Source organism: Pseudorca crassidens, chromosome 13, assembly GCF_039906515.1.
Source record: "Pseudorca crassidens isolate mPseCra1 chromosome 13, mPseCra1.hap1, whole genome shotgun sequence".
NCBI classification, from domain to species: Eukaryota; Metazoa; Chordata; class Mammalia; order Artiodactyla; family Delphinidae; genus Pseudorca; species Pseudorca crassidens.
This window is the reverse complement of record NC_090308.1, coordinates 26,854,881-26,870,997: the sequence shown is the minus strand read 5'-3', so window position 1 is coordinate 26,870,997 and position 16,117 is coordinate 26,854,881. Positions and strand designations below refer to the sequence as shown.

General features: G+C 37.7%; 1 protein-coding gene across 5 annotated transcripts in view; it reads right to left on the bottom strand.

Moving 5' to 3' along the window:
• BCLAF1 (BCL2 associated transcription factor 1) overlaps positions 1–11,277 on the bottom strand; it is a 29,626-nt gene extending 18,349 nt beyond the window's left edge. For 3 of the 5 annotated variants that reach the window (XR_010933668.1, XM_067701977.1, XM_067701980.1), the window contains exons 1-4: positions 11,120–11,277; positions 4,761–4,864; positions 2,886–2,999; positions 1,118–2,029 (exon numbers count right to left, since the gene is read on the bottom strand). Coding sequence is in view for 4 of the 5 variants with exons in the window: in XM_067701977.1 (XP_067558078.1) it covers positions 1,118–2,029; positions 2,886–2,989 (1,016 nt within the window). In the remaining variant the exon portion in view is untranslated. The remainder of the gene's footprint in view (positions 1–1,117; positions 2,030–2,885; positions 3,000–4,760; positions 4,865–11,119) is intronic. The other 2 variants (XM_067701978.1, XM_067701981.1) reach the window with 1 other exon arrangement.
• Positions 11,278–16,117: the final 4,840 nt, after the last annotated feature.

Here is a 16,117-nt window from a genome sequence, read left to right as displayed (position 1 = left end):
CATCCATACAGCTTATGTACTGTTTTTAAATAAATTTACACATTAGACTTCCTAAAGCTTAAAAAAAGTAAAGCCATCTCAAAAACCTGTTCTATTTATAGTCCACAATTCTGCACTAACAAATCCAAATTTCCAGAGATTCTAGAACATACAACACAGCTTAATTTCTGAGGCTAAAAACCACTAATAAACAATATACTTATCTATTAAAATTCTACTTATGATTATACTCAATCTCAGACTATTTCACTTATCTAATATAAATAAGAGTTCAAAAAAGTGGACTTCAAGGTAATTAATATTAGATATTTAATAGTCTATCTAGACCACAAAATAGTTCATATATACTTTGCAGTAGAAAATGATGCTTTCTGGCAACATTAAGTAGAAACTATGTATCAGTCCACTAAGAAAATTAATTTTAGATTGTATAGCACTAAATCATAAATAGCATGCTTGCAATATTCCCTCACTTGTAAGTCAATCACACTACCTTAGCAACCCATTTTCATTAAGCTTTTTAGTAACCTTTAGCAATGCTTGAAATTAGAATTCAAACCAAGTATCTCTCTGAAATGTTTACTTGAGTAAGAAATACCATTTATTATCTTTTCTACAGTCAGGCACATTCGTTAAAAACTGGTAGCTGGACTGTTTATAATACCACACAAGAACATGTAATATAATTGCATTATTTATGTAGGTCACTTTATAATGGTGAAGAGTACAAAATAAGCTAACACTTATAAAATTAATCTGTTTTTACAACATGTTAACCATTAGTTATATTGTTTTTACTGTTTTTACAACATGTTAACCATTAGTTATGCTTTATGCTACTCAATTTCTCATTTATACTCTCAATTCTGGACTGACTAAAAATGGATAAAATGAAAAGGAGGAATATGAATTAGCTTCATAAACATTTATTAGAATACTTCACTTCCAAAGTTAACAAGATACGAATAAAACCAACTTGGAATTATCTTATAAAGAAGGAAGTCAGGAGTAAAAATAGCTAAATACACATCACAATGCAATTTTTAGCCTTAAAATCCAAAAAGAATTCAAAGATCAGAAGTATTAATATTATAATCTAAATTCTCTTAGTTCTTACCTTTTTAAGAATTTTCCTGTCTTTGCAGTTTCCTGATCCCCACCATCAGGATAAAATGAGGAACGTCCCCTAGCCTCATCTCTTGGAGCATTCTGTGGTGTGATTGTCTTTGCAGGGCTTCTTCGTGAAGGGATGTGATGAATTGGACTATTCTGAGAAGGACTGTATCTACTAGATCCATTTCCAACAGAACCAGACCCAGACCTTTCAGGACTATGCTGAATGGAATGTGAATGCTGAGAGGGGGTGTTTTTTGCAGAGTGTACTGTACTGAGCATGGGGGCATCAGAGCAAGATGAACTCTGACTAGGTGGTGTAGCAATTGGTGAAGGACTATGGGGTGATCTGGGACTATTATCATATGCTGAAAGGCCAGGCCAAATATCACCAGATGTGGCTGATGATTTATTAAACTCATCAATAGATTCAGATGGGTCATGTTCAAATGTATCTTTCGGTTCCTCCTGTGACTTGTTTTTCAAAGGACTCTCTTCTTGGGGCTCCCCTTCAGCTTTTTTGGTTTGTTTTTCCTGAGACCCTCGTCTTTTAGAGACAGGAGACTTGCTATACGGGGACGAAGAACGAGAAGAGGATGATCTTGGAGACCTAGATGATCTATATGACCGGCGAGATCTGCTTCGGGATCTTTGAGAAGAAACGGATCTTCTTTTTGGACTCCTGGAACGTGAACGACCTCGTCTAGGACTCCTGGAGTGTCTTCTATTCCAAACAGGTCTATATCCACCTCGATGATATCTACCTCCTCCTCCTTGATAATACCCTCTACCCCTTCCTCTGTACCCATAAGGTCGTCTCATTCCTCTATTATTTCTGTAATCTCGGCGATAATCTCTAGAATACATGCGATCTCTACTACGAGATCTTGAATATGTCCTGGAACGAGACCTAGAACTAAAAATGAAATAAATATCAATCCAAGAAAAATAAACTATTACATCCTACCATCCCAAATACTTCTGGTTGAATATAACACGTAAATAAAGTGTCAAAGCCAAAAATGTATTATTTTTTAAAAAGCCCTCATTTATACAAAAGTAAAAGTTTACTGTTTTCAATGAAGAAAATCTCAATTCTAAGGTAAATATTGAGAAATAAAGGGCTTAGGAATGAAGGCACAGAAAACAGGGGAAAAAATTGACAACCAACAACAGGACACACTAACAAATTACAGTACCTTTATGCAGGCACTTAAAGTGATAGTGTTAAAAGAAAATGTAATGCCATGGAAGAATATTCACCAGTGAAATACCATTGGCTAAATGCATGCATAATAAAAACTTAGGCCTAGAAAAATAGTACAGGAAAATCATAAACAAGTATTAATTCATAATGAAATTATGGTCACTTTTATTTTCAACTTGTGGTCTCTATTTTCTATGTTAAGTATGTATTACTACTTAAAGAAAGACAACCAGAGTTTATAATTTTTAAACAATAAACCTACTGAGACCTCAGAGTCAGAAATGAGAAACTAAGAAACAGTATGCAAAGACTGCTTACTGTCAAATAATTCTTACATTATCCAATTCATCTCTTAACATTACAGCAGTTCCCGCTTATCTGCAGGAAATACATTCCAAGACCCCCAGTGAACTAACTCTAAAACAAGGATAACAATAGATCCATTCACAGGGTTCTTTGAGAATAAAACATGTTAATGAATGTAGCACTCTGTGTAAGCACTTCATAAGTATTAGCTGATATGATTATTATCATTATTTAAGGAATTAAAAGCACAGTAATTCACCTGTATCTCTTCTTTCTAGAGTGTGATCTTGATCTTGATCGTGAACTAGACTGTGATCTAGACTTTGATCTTGAAGAGTGTGATCTAGAATTGGAGCGACCCATTTCTTTTCTCCTAGTCAAATGAGAGAGTGAAAAAGGTTAAAATCACAATACAAGTGAAAATGTTTCAATTATTTAACTTATTTTCGGATACAAATTGAATTTACAAGACGTAAGTTTCTCAAAGGATATTACTCATCATTATTCATATGAGTACTAAGACAGTCAATTATCCCTAACTAAAACTGTATTTTCACCTACATGACAGGTACTGTATAGTGAAGACACAACAGAAGATTTCTATGGACTGCCCCACCTATGTGCCTCAATCCAAAAAGGCAGCAGCTGCAGAAGCCAGAAAGAGCAATGATATCAGACTACAGCAGCATGTTAGATGTTATTCCATGCCCAATACAAATGCCTACCTCTCCTGTAAAAAAGATAAATAACATCAGAGTATTACAGATAACGAACCTGAAAAAAAGAAAGTACAAGTGGCGCAATACTAAAAAATACAGAATAAACCTACCCGACTGCCATCATAAGTGCTTTATGGCCTTGAAATGGGACTAAATTGACCACTCCATGTATACAATACTGCTTGGAATGGTGATGGATAGTCTCCTAGTAGAATAAAGGTCACTAAGTCTGAACAGCTGGAGCCATGGCTCTGCTTTCAATAGTCATGACTGCAGAATAAAAATGGACTTATGTGACAATGCCTAGGTTCACCCTGTAGCCTTCTGGTGAGAAGATGAAAAAGGATAAAAGATGAATAAACTGAAGAGATTGCTGCAAGAAAGAGATAATTTGGAACTACACGAAAAAGAGAACTTGGGCACCAGTATTGTAACTTTTCTAAACACTACCTAGTATCTAATACAATAATCAGACCTCACAGAAATCAGTAACAGGACTAAATGATTTATAAGATCTACTCTTCACAAAATTAAACATATACATATGCCTCCCAACTTTATTCCTGCTACACTATTTCCAAATTTCCACTAACTTATACAAAATAAGTAATTTTTTCCATAAAAAACAACTCATTAAACTTTCTTAATAGCCTGCAATTGCCATATATTTAAACCATTTCTCCTACTACCAAAATGTTTTAGGGCACTTATTTGACCTACCTAGACTTTGCTCAGTATTATGAAATACTATTTGAAAGTACTAAGATGAGCTGAATTATAGAGGAGACAATGATGTCTGCATACTTCCTCACCAAAAAACCACATAAATGACAAATTCAAGGGGTGTCAAGTATTTATTTTAAAACAAAACATATCTATCTTCAAAGAGACAAATACCAGCTTTGTCTTCTCTCACTCTTAATTCCAAGTAACTTAGGAAATACATAAAGACAGTACTCTCCTCAGAGTTATAGTGAGGATTAAACAAGTTGATACATGTAATATACTTAATACAATGCTTAGCACATAATAAGCAATCAATTTTAATTACCTTAACACCCACATAAGGGGAAAAAAGCTAAGTTACAGACCTCCTCTTGCATGCATAAAGGAAGGTAGTTAAATAAGCAGAGTTATTTTGTCTTGTTTTATTTTTAAATAACTTTGTGTGTTCTGAGTCTTTAAGCAGATGTGTTTATAGAAGTAGAAGCAGGCACACAACCTAGAAGCAGAAGAGATAGACAATCTTTTCCTTAAAACTATCTTTTAAAATCTGGCTTACTTCATACAAGCCACCAGAAAGCCCCCAAGAGTTTCAGACCACATCACTTTTAATCAGTCTAAATCATGAGTTCAGAAGTCACATTTTCTTAAATAAGCCAAAACTGAAAACTAGAATAAAGGATATTATTTACCTTGGGTTTTATGCAGGATCAAGCAATCAAGTGAAGTCTTTGAGATACTGTAAAATTCTTCCTGGAGAGAATGTTCTGAGAAATTAAATTCTAAATTCAAACTCCTAGCAAAGATAAAAAAAATATGAATTTGAATTATGGTAAATTAAAAATCCACTGTTTACAAGGCATCACACTCAACACTGCTATAAAAAACTCTTAATAAAGGCACTAAATATTTCAGGGAATGGAAAACTGATTAAGGAAATAAATTTTTAACCACAAAAGCTTAAAGGAACTTAACTTTTTTTGTTTCAATCAAGCAGTGCATTATGAAACTGAAGCACCTTTAATTCAAACACCTGAATTCTAATTTTAGCAATTTGGGCTTTAGAAAACAGAAGCTATGCTGTCATCCTATCAGAAAATTCCAAAGTGGCTGGCATAAGTGGCCATCTTGGTATATCAAAACATGTCGTGTATCTATAGTTAGTATTCATAACGCTACAGTTCGTAACTTAAGTACAATATGAGTTTATTTTAGTGCTCTGCTATTTACCTTATTCTCTCCTGGTCACTTCCTTTCATACAGTTTAGTTTCATTTGAAGCTGTTTTTTTAAATTCGTGTAACAGCCATCACAGTAATTCTAATTTTGTCCCTAAAAGCATTTTGATACATGTACAGATGTTCCAATAAAAGAACAGCCAGTAGATGAAACAAGTATCTATTGGAAGCCAATGCTCTTCCTAATTTACCATTACTATGCAAATAAATTTAAATTCTGCACAGACTATTAAGCAGTTTCAGTATTTACTGAAAAACTTAGCCTAATGAATAACATTCAGTGATTATCAATTATGTGCAAAGAACAGTCAAAAAACACTAGGGGAGCAGAAACTAAACAATTAACATTGTACATGCCTATACTCAAGGAATTCATAAACCAGCTTGAATGAAAAAAAAACATTAATATGAAAATCTGTGAATCTTACCAAGTTATCAATCCAATGAAAAATGTAATAACAATGAAAATACAAAGTAGAAGAAATTAAAATTAAACTGGTAAATCAAGAATATGTCCCCTAAATACCCATGGCCCTACAGCTGAGGGGATTAAGAGATCTGAGCTTTCAGAAACTTAGCAATTAAGGGAAATACACCAAAATAAAAATTAGCAAAAACAAAAGGTCATGGATACAGAAACAAAAAGATTTCTAAAGTCCTTGCATGTTTAGTTTTAAAAATATCAAATCCCCCAAGTGGGCAGAGGAAACCTCTCATCATCTAAATTGGTGCGTTGTTATGAAACTTTATGCTGACCTAGAAGTCCAATACTACTGATTCACTGCTGGAAGTGATACAAGGCTCATTTTAGCTAACTCTTCCCCCAAACAATTCTAAAAGGCTAATTTTAATTTCTATATATCCAGAGAAGAACCAACTGCCAAATCTCTCTTTACTCCAAGTGATGATTTTCTGAAGTTCCAAGAAAATATACACTAGAAATAGCAGTGAGGAAGGAGGGGCTGTAGGCTGTTAGACTAGTAGATGAGACATACATTCTTGTTCACAATCTATGAATACATTCTCAAGTATCCATACCAAGAACTCAATGATCATATATAAAATGTCACACAATATACTTAATAATATATAATGTACATTATATTTAACATTTAATAATATATTAATATTTAAGATAGTACAAAGACTGTAATCTGCTCCATTTTTTTTTAATGAAATCTATGTACAAAGCACTGTGCTAAATATTATGGGAGACATAACTGTAAAAGGTCCCTGCCCTCCCAAAAACAACTAAAGAAGAACAGAAATCAACAAATTACAGCAAATTTAACTACCAACCATGTGCCCAGAACTGTGCTAGGTGACTTTAAATAAAATCACCTGATTTAATCCTCATAATCTTAGAAACTACATATTTAACCCCATCTTTCAGATGAATTTAAGCTTTCAGAATTCATATGAATTTACAACAAAGGTGCCTATCACAAGCCAGGCACAACTATTCTAGTGTAGGAAATATAACACTTTAAGTGAGACATTAAGTTCCCTACTCTCTTGGAGCTTATGTTCAAGATAGGGGAAGAGAGAAAACAAAAAAGTAATATGTCAAGAGGCGAAGAGCAGGACTACTACGGTGGGTCCTTGAACCGTGTTTAAAGAGGTAACAGTTAAGCTAAAGACAAGGAACATTGCAAAGACCCAAGAAAAGAAAAGCATTCTAGGCAAAGGACACAAATGTAGCAAATTCAGGACAAAAGACCAGTAAGAAGGTTGATCAAGGAGAGGGTATAAGATAAAACAGGAGAGACAGGAAAGGAGCAAATCAAATAGCATCTAGTAAGTAGGCCAGAGTAAAGGGTCTAGATTTTATTCTAACTGTAATGGGAAAGCCCTGGAAAGCCTGATCAGGGAAGTCACACCATATGATTTAAGATGGCTGCTGGGTAGAGCACGAACAACTTGGAAAGAAGAACTTGGAGACAAACTAGAAGGTTGAAGTTCAATATAATGGTTGCCTGGATAAAGTGGTAGCAATAAAGAAAGAAAAAAGAAGCAAATCCAGAATCTGGTTTGGAAGTACATAGAGTCAACAGTACTTGCTCACAGATTGTTAGTGGTATGAAGCACAGGGAATTCAAAAAAAAGAAAACGAAAAATCAACGGTGCTCCTAAATTCTAAGTTTTGGGCTCAAGTATCTGGAAGAAGTGCAAATTTGGGGGCAAAAACAGGAGATTTGTTTGCCCTTTTAGGCTGCCCATGGTCACAGACTGTAAAAAGTTAATCCAGAACTTGACCAAGATCTCCTATGCTCTCTCCGATACCCTGACAGGTGCCTGATGTGGCCATAACCTACATATATAATTCAAAATGTCAAATCAATCTTTCCTCTATTCTAAACAAGATCACTTACTAACACACTGTAAAAAGAGATAGAGAATAAAGTGCTTCATGCACCTTTATCCAAATGATTCACCAACCAGTGAAGAACACAAGAGAATGAGTCAGGCTTTATTTTTTTAAATAAAGTTCTTAAAGAGAGTTCCCTGGTGGCCTAGTGGTTAGGATTCTGGGCTTTCACTGATGTGGCCCAGCTCAATCCCTCGTCAGGGAACTGAGATCCCTCAAGCCAGGCAGCAGGTCCAAAAATAAATAAAGTTCTTAAATATCTTAACAGAGCATATCGTTTATGGAATAATAATAATAACATAATGATCAGCTAGAACACAAGTGATGGAAAGAGCAAAGACAACTGGGCTCAACAAAATACACAAGTTGAAGCTCCTCCAGAAGAGATTCTTTAGGTTACCCTATCAAGCATACTTGAGCTGTCTTAATTTGATCATACTCAGGGAATCTGGGCTCCAGATTTTGTAAACAAATTATTGCTATTCACATCTTCAATAATCCTAAAATTAATATCCCATGACTCTTACTCCAACTGACTAGGTTCAAAATTCTGGCTTGACCATTAACTAGCTGTCCAACACTGGACAAATTACCTTAATCTCTTCCAGCTTCAGTTTCCACATTTATAAAATAAGGTTAATTAGGATACTTACTCATAGGTTTAAAATTAACAAACTGAACTAATAAATGTAAGCAACTTAAAGTCTGGCACATGGTATGCATTCAAATGTTAACTATCATTATTGGTAAACCTGGTCTGTGACAGTCTTAACTGCAGTTTATTAATTCTGCTTCAAATGATTACTATATTTAAGTTTGATATTTTTGATATGGCATTAACCAGCATTACAAAAAAGTAATTTTGCTTTAAAACACTCCAGAAGAAATGAATTTGAAGAATGGGTATATGCACATGTATAATTGAATCACTTTGCTGTACACCTGAAACACAACACTGTTAATCACCTATATGCCAATATAAAATAAAAATTTTAAAAAAACAGAAAAAAACAAATATTAAAATTGGTAAATGCTGATAATTATTTAACCTAGATAACAAACAGTTCACTATTCTACTTTGTGCTTGAAAATTTCCACAAGTAAAAGCTTTAAAAAATGATAGGTTTAGCTGCAAATTTTTAGTTCTTTGTCCAGCTCCTTGTCAGTCTGCTTTAAAAAAAAAAAAAAAAGCGCACAGAACTGAGAAAAAGAAAGAATACCTTCATTCTAGACCAGGGTGTGCCACTCCCTGGTTCATGTAGCCCTAAAAAGTTTTCTACCTTTTTTGGCCTCCACCTAGTATAAGGACAAATACTGGATCAAGTAAAATTAAAGTGTTTGAAAATTCCAAAATAATACACAAATGTAGGCCTGTATTATTACTACATTAATGTTTGTAGACTGTTTCTTTCCCAGCCCTGAGGACAAATAAAACATTAAATATTTAAGACTCCAACGTAATACTGATGACCACTGTTTAAGAAACTGGAGTTGAAAAATGAACAAATTCCTAACCTACAACTATAAACAACATTTACACTTACTACCCAGAGATATAAGTTGGACTTCTTGATTCCCTTACCTACTTCTTGTTGTTTAATAAATCACTGTAAGTTACACAGGAGAATTCAGCTAGTAGTCAACTAATGATTTCGAATGTAGCTTCTGGAAACTCCCAATCCAAAGCTCTATGTAGAACTGAAAAGACTTTCTTCGTTTCTGTTAAGTCGTGACTCACATAGTTAATCTAGTACAGCTAGCTGCCCACATTAAGTCATTCAATAAACTCAACTAGACCTGAGCCTACCAAGTGACAAGTTTTTACAGGTCTATTTCCAAGTACTAAAATACTATTGTTCTTCCAAGTCAAGAATCAGCTCTGCCTAAAAAATTTCCTTTGCCACCATTTTAATTATCTGAATCAAGAGGGATTTCAATGTTTACCACAATGTATCAGTGAAAGTGTGGTATTTATAAAAAAAAAAGCTAACTGCCATCAGTAAACAGGCTTTAGGTTGTTCACCTAAAGTGAGTTATTTCAGACACACAAATCTTCGATTCGATTACCTACCCTAAATTGGCTAGGATCACATAATAATGCAAATAAACTGGTAGGGGTTTTTCCTCTGTAAAGGTTCTTTATTGTCTGACCTGCAGCCCAATCCTTCTTCCCAGCTACAGTCCAATCGGAAGGAAAATTCACATTGAGAGATAAGAAATTTTGTTTTGCTTTTTAATACCAAAAGAATTTTAAAGGCGCTGCTGCAAAAAGATACAAGTTGAAGCAGCTAATCTCTGTACATCATTTCTGGTCATATCTGCCTCCAACTTTAGTCTCAGTTTTTTCAATTCAAAATGATTTATAAAAAAAAAAAATTTGACATCGAAAAGTAGCTGCCAGTGCTGCTAATTGATTCTGACGAGATAAACCTTAAAAGTAAATAAAGCCAACTACGGACTTAAATAAAATGAGGGCAAAGTCCTTAACCTCAACTCACCACTCCGCTCCATGTATACCACCAACTGTACCAACCACGGCTACAACATTTCTAACGAGGTACAAGGGGCTGAAACTCTCGCAAAAAGGACGTGGCTTCGCGTGTACTACACAACTGCCCTTTAGGCCCGGGGGTGGCGGGGCCGTTCTTAGATCCATCGACTAAGGCCCGCTGCCCAAACTAGGAAACCGTGATTAGGCACCAACTCCTACAGTCAAAAGTGCACTTTCGCTTCAAAGCAGAGTTACCGGGGGGCCCGATTAGATTAGCCCCGAAGACAATTTTCCCGCAACCCCGGAGGCGATGCCGGGGTCTGAAGAGCGGAACAGGATCCTAAGACAAAGTGAGGTAACCAAAATAAGGCGTAAACCGACTGGGAGCGTGAAGCCGGGGAAAAGGAGTTCAAACGACGCGGAAAGGGGTTAGCTAACCTACCCAAAGCACTTCGCTGCACGTCAGTGATCCTATCAAAGCCCCAAAGGCCGGGAATAAAGGTGGCGAGAAGCGAACACAAGTTGTACCTCGGGCCGCCTCAGGGGCCGTAGGCGGCGAAGGGAGGGAGAAGGAAGCGCGCGTGCGCGAGGCGAGCGTTCAGTCGGGCGCGAGCAGAGGTCCGGGCTGAGGAAATGGGGGAAGGGATTAAGAGAGAGATCTGCGCAAGCGCATGAGAAGGCCGCGCGGTCTGTGGGTATCGAGCCAGGCTCGGAGCCGCGTGCGCGCGCGCGCGCGCACACCGTTCTCGCTGCTCACCCCACCCCCACCTTTTCGGGCCGTAGTGCCTCGAAAACCTGAGGGAAGCTGACCGGGAAACGCATAAATAACGGCGCAAGGTCTCCTGGGTTCTCCTGTCGCCGCCAACCCGCCACTACCAACAAAAGGTTCAACAATATTCATTCCTCCTCAACATACACTGCCCTTTGAGTGATTTGAATGCAACGCAAGGCCTACCTGACACGCCGAAGCACGGTTCCCGGGACTTATCTTCCTCGTAACTACACCGCGGCCATTTCCCGACTCAAGCACGGGAGGAAAACCATAGAGGTATCTTCGACGCGCTAGCTCCTCTCCGTCACTTCCGATTTGGGGCGTGGCCTCCGGTGCCGCTAAATATATGGGCAGGCCCCGCCCACCCCCTCCGCCCTAAACCGGCTCCCTGGCCGTTAAAAAGATGTTTCCCGAGGATTTCTGGGAAGTCGCGTGGCTGGTCTCGCGCGATGATCTGGCGGCCCCGCCTTCCGGCTTTTAGCAGCCGCCTCCGCCAGGGTGGCGGTAGACAGTGGGCGGGGTCTTGTCGCTCGGCCCTGAGGTCGATGGTCCACACAGTTGGGTACGCTGGCCTCTCTGCCTTGCGTTGAGGGAACCCTCCGGACTTTTCTGTCGCCCCCACTTTTTGTTCGTCTGGTCCATGCTTTCTGTGGCGCCAACTCAGACCAGGCCAGAAGCAAAAGGATAATCTCACACTGAGGAAAAGACGCGGAGGCAAGGGGCTGCTCTGTTCGCACACTGCGTCTCTACGCCAGGAAGCGCCGAGTTCTCCGACGCCAACTGGAAACCAGGAAGTGCTGCTTTTGCTTTGATAGAAAATATGTCAGACGCACTTAGAAAGGAGAAAAATGGCCACGATCTAAGTCCCTTTTTTGAGTGGCGTCACACCAAGTCTGCCGCGCGTAGCGGAGTTCACGCCGCAGTGCTCCGAAGCGGCTTAGGCTTCTTGGCTGTTTAGCGTCAGAGGATGCTGCTTTTTCTCGGACGTGGTTGAAGCGTTACCACTTCGGAACCTAGGGACGTTGGCATGAGCATGAAAATAAAGCAGAGCACGAAGCTTAACGATCAGTTGTGCCGGCCGAGAAACACAGTCTAATCTGCCAAAAATATAAATCAGGTTATAAATAGGCAAGCCACATTTGATTTGGATAGAATTTCAGCAGGAGCCATATAGCACGTTTCCTATTAATACTTTGCTGCACTTACTTCCTTTGGGCCTAAAATCGTTAGAACTTTGTTCTTTAGGCACGTAAACTGCCTTAAAGGATTTCAAAGTTGTAATTAGCAACCAGTCTTCGGTCAGTTAAATGTAGTCCAGTATTGGACCCTAGTTGTGAATTTAACACTGTACTTAGGGGGTTCTCTCCTCACAATCCAATATACCAGCTCAATTGGAAAAAATACGTGATTTTCATGGGATGTATTCTCAGTTTTCTCTTGTTGTACAGCCTGCCCCTCACCCCATCACCACCATCAGAATGTGAAAACAGTAATCTTTGGCCTATGTGGTGCACTGATAAGTCCCAAGCATTTAGTAGGTGCTCAGTAAATATATGTTGAATGGATAAACTATATTAAAAGGGAAAAAAAAGAAAACCTAACCATTGATGGCTTAATACAAAACTCTACTATTCTGCAGGTAAAGGAGGGGGAGGGTGGACCCCTTAGGGCTAAAAGCCCTTATCCATTTTTTCAAAATACACAAAAATCTGACAGCAATGCTTTGCAAGCTCGGATATTATCTTAAGCCTTTTTCTGCAATTCTATTGCAAATGCATTGAAAATGAAGTCACCTTTCAATGTGAGGTAGTATAACTGTGCTTTCAAATAACCTGAGGTAATAACAAAGGAGACAAGACACATTGGAACACTTTAGCGGTATTCTTGTCATTACAATAATGACTGCAAATTGGTTTATACTCACCTTCTCTCAAGTAAAATCTACCGAAAATTCCTCTGTATCTGGTGTGTGTAAATTTTACTGCACTTACAGTAAACATAAAAACTTTCTAAATTTAGTAAATAGTAAATACCTCAAAATACCTAGAGGTACGTCTCAACCGCTAGTGGTGTGAGAATTGTTTCAGCTCTCTGCTTTAGCGTCTTCAAATACATTTTCTATAACAGAATCTTCATTCCAAATTAATATCAGGTATTTCGAAATCAAAAGAAAAAAGATCAGTTCTATACCAAGATACAGGTGTTACTGAATACCTGAAGAATTCAATAAAAAGCAGTCCAGGCTTCCCTTGAATTAAATCCATTTGATTTGAGATACTTGCTTTTACCAACCTCCAAAATTAGAGGATCTTGAATTTAGATCATGTTTTATGTACTTCACTGTATTGTCTTCTTTTACTTTCAAAACCTGAAATTCCACCATTACAGTTGCATTCTTTGTTCCATTCTCTTGTTTCCTGTTGAAAATACAAATAATGTGGAGAGAAACATACGGGGAAAATCAAGAGCCCATTTAACAAAAAGACATTGAATAAAAATAGAAAATTGTTCCAAGAAGAAATATAAATTGTAAACAAATGACTAACCTTATTAATAAGATAAATGCAGGCCTTCCCTGGTGGTCCTGTGGTAAAGAATCCGCCTTCCAATGCAGTGGATGCAGGTTCTATCCCTGTAGGGGAACTAAGATCCCACAGGCCTCCAGTCAACTAAGCCCCTGCACCACGACTACTGAGCTCGCGTGCTTCAAACTACAGAACCCACGCGCTCTGGAACCCTTATGCCACAACTAGAGAGAAAACCTCCATTCCGCAACTATAGAGAAGCCCACGCACCACAGCGAAGATCCCACAGTGCAACGAAAGATCCTGCATGCCACAACTAAAACCCAACACAGCCAAAATAAACTAATTAATTAAAAGCAATTAGTAAATAAAAGGTCACTTAAAAATAAGATAAATGCATACAAAAGGAATACTGAAATATTTTACATCTAATAAATTAGTAAACTAATTTTAACTTATAAGTCATTGACAATTTACCACAAATGTATTTATAAAACTCTTTCCTTAGGGTTTTGGTTTTGGTTTGTTTTGTTTAAGATAATTGAAAGGGAGAACAGGAAAAGACGTGATGTCTGAAAAGGACAAAGAAGATAGGAATGAAAATGGGGTTGGAAGGCTAGACCACTAAGGCAAACTCCCTCATTCTACTAGTTTTGCTTGTTTTATTTTGTTTGTGCTTTTAGGCTGAACAATATTGGAACTGTTTTCTTATTTGGGGAAATTAAAGTTGAGGGGGGATTTGGAGTCCCTGTCTCCTAACTCCCTGAGAATAGTGACGTTGCTAACCCAACAGTAGTAGTGAGAAGCAGGCAAAAGAGGAAATGGGGCCAACAGAGGTTCCATTAAGACTGGGGGCGGGCAGTGGGGAGGGGGTTGGCTATCGTTTCTGCTGCCTCCTCTGTTCCTATTCTTCCCAAGGATTTGCATTCATTCCTTTTTTTTTTTCTTTAGTTGTGGTAAAATGTGCATTGTACTTTGAGCTAGCTGATATCTTTCAGTAAATTTCTTTTCTGAGTGAGTTAACCAGAGTTGGTTTCTGTTGCTCACAAACAAGAATCCTCAATTGCATACTTTGAGTAGAGTCAGTTTCTGTTTATGAAGACATTTTTCCAAATGGTCTGGCAGTTTTCCCTATTTGTACTATTGAAATAAATGTTTCCCCTTGCCTAATCTATTTCACTTCCTACTGGTGAACACAAGTTGACTGGGTTTTCCATCCCCCACTCTTTCTATCCTCTTTTGCCTACTAAGAATGTGAAAGTTTTTTGTTTTCCCCCAAGATTTAAAATTACAAAAATTATTTATTCAAGAATTATTTATTACAGTATTGTTCCTTAATATTCATTTCTCCATTTTGAAAGATAATTAAAATATCAAAGTGCAACTGGTAACCATTGTTCATAAGTCCCACCAAGATTAACGTGCATCTTCCTCACAAAGATTATTGCAACAAATGGAATATGTAATACTTTCAAAGTTTTCATAAGAAATCTTTGCCCCAAAATTATGCCAGCTGGCTATTTAATGTAACTACTAAAGAGCAGAGAGGAAAGTCTACTTAAAATGTGGTAATGGAATTATGATTAGATTCGTCACCAAAAATCATTTCTCCCTTAAGAGAGGCTATAAGAGGAGCAGAGCATCTCCTTCTTTAAAGCAGTTGTCTACACAACTGCAGACAAATATTTCTGTGTCTGTTCCCTAAAAGGTCTAAATTCTCAGTTCTACACATACAATTAAAAAAAAATCAATTGACATCACAAGCAGAGGGCTAAAACTACATAGAGGGCTCAAAAAATATGATGATATCCAAAAATGGGGAAATATTACATTGGGGGAGGGGGACAATAACCCTTTGCTCTCCAGACTTCTTGGGGTGTTGAAATTTCACCCTCATTGCTTATGAGAACTAAAAATTAAGCCTGGTGTAGAGGAGTCACCACAGATATTGACAGGCAGTACCATTTTTTTCTCAAAGTGTGATACAAAAATAACCTGGGTTGCTTATTTTAAAAATAAACCATGACACACACTGAATTTCAGGTCACACTTACTAAGGCAGAATCTGTGAGGGCAGGCACACACATTGAAATCTGAGAACCACTGATTTATTGAGTACCTATAATCGTCCAGATATCATGGGAATAAGACATCGTTGCTTCTTCTCTGTTGGAACTCAAAATCTAGCAGAGATAGGGTATAACTCTCTAAACAAAGGAAACAAAAGGATAGCTTCATGGGAGAAGTGCCAGTGGTGAAAGAGGGAAGGCCTAGCTTTTAAAGAATTGGTGGGATTTCACCACATGCTTATTGATTCATTCATTCATTCATCCATTCATTTAACACACGAAAATGAAGTATGTGCAGTGTACAGACACTGAGCCAGGTACTTGGGACAGAGTGGTGACAAAGACTAACATTGACACTGCTCTCCAGGAGGCTGCCAATCTAATAAGTGGGACAGACAGAACACACGGAAACAGACATAATACAAGGTCTGATACTGGTAAGGAAGTGGCAGAGAATATGAGAGGGAGACTTACTTCAGAGAGGATGCTTCATCAGGAAAGTCCTCGTGAGGAGACAAGATTTAAGGGAAGAACTAAAAGATAAGGAGTAGGAAAAATAGGAGGAAGAATATTCCAGTTAGAGAAAC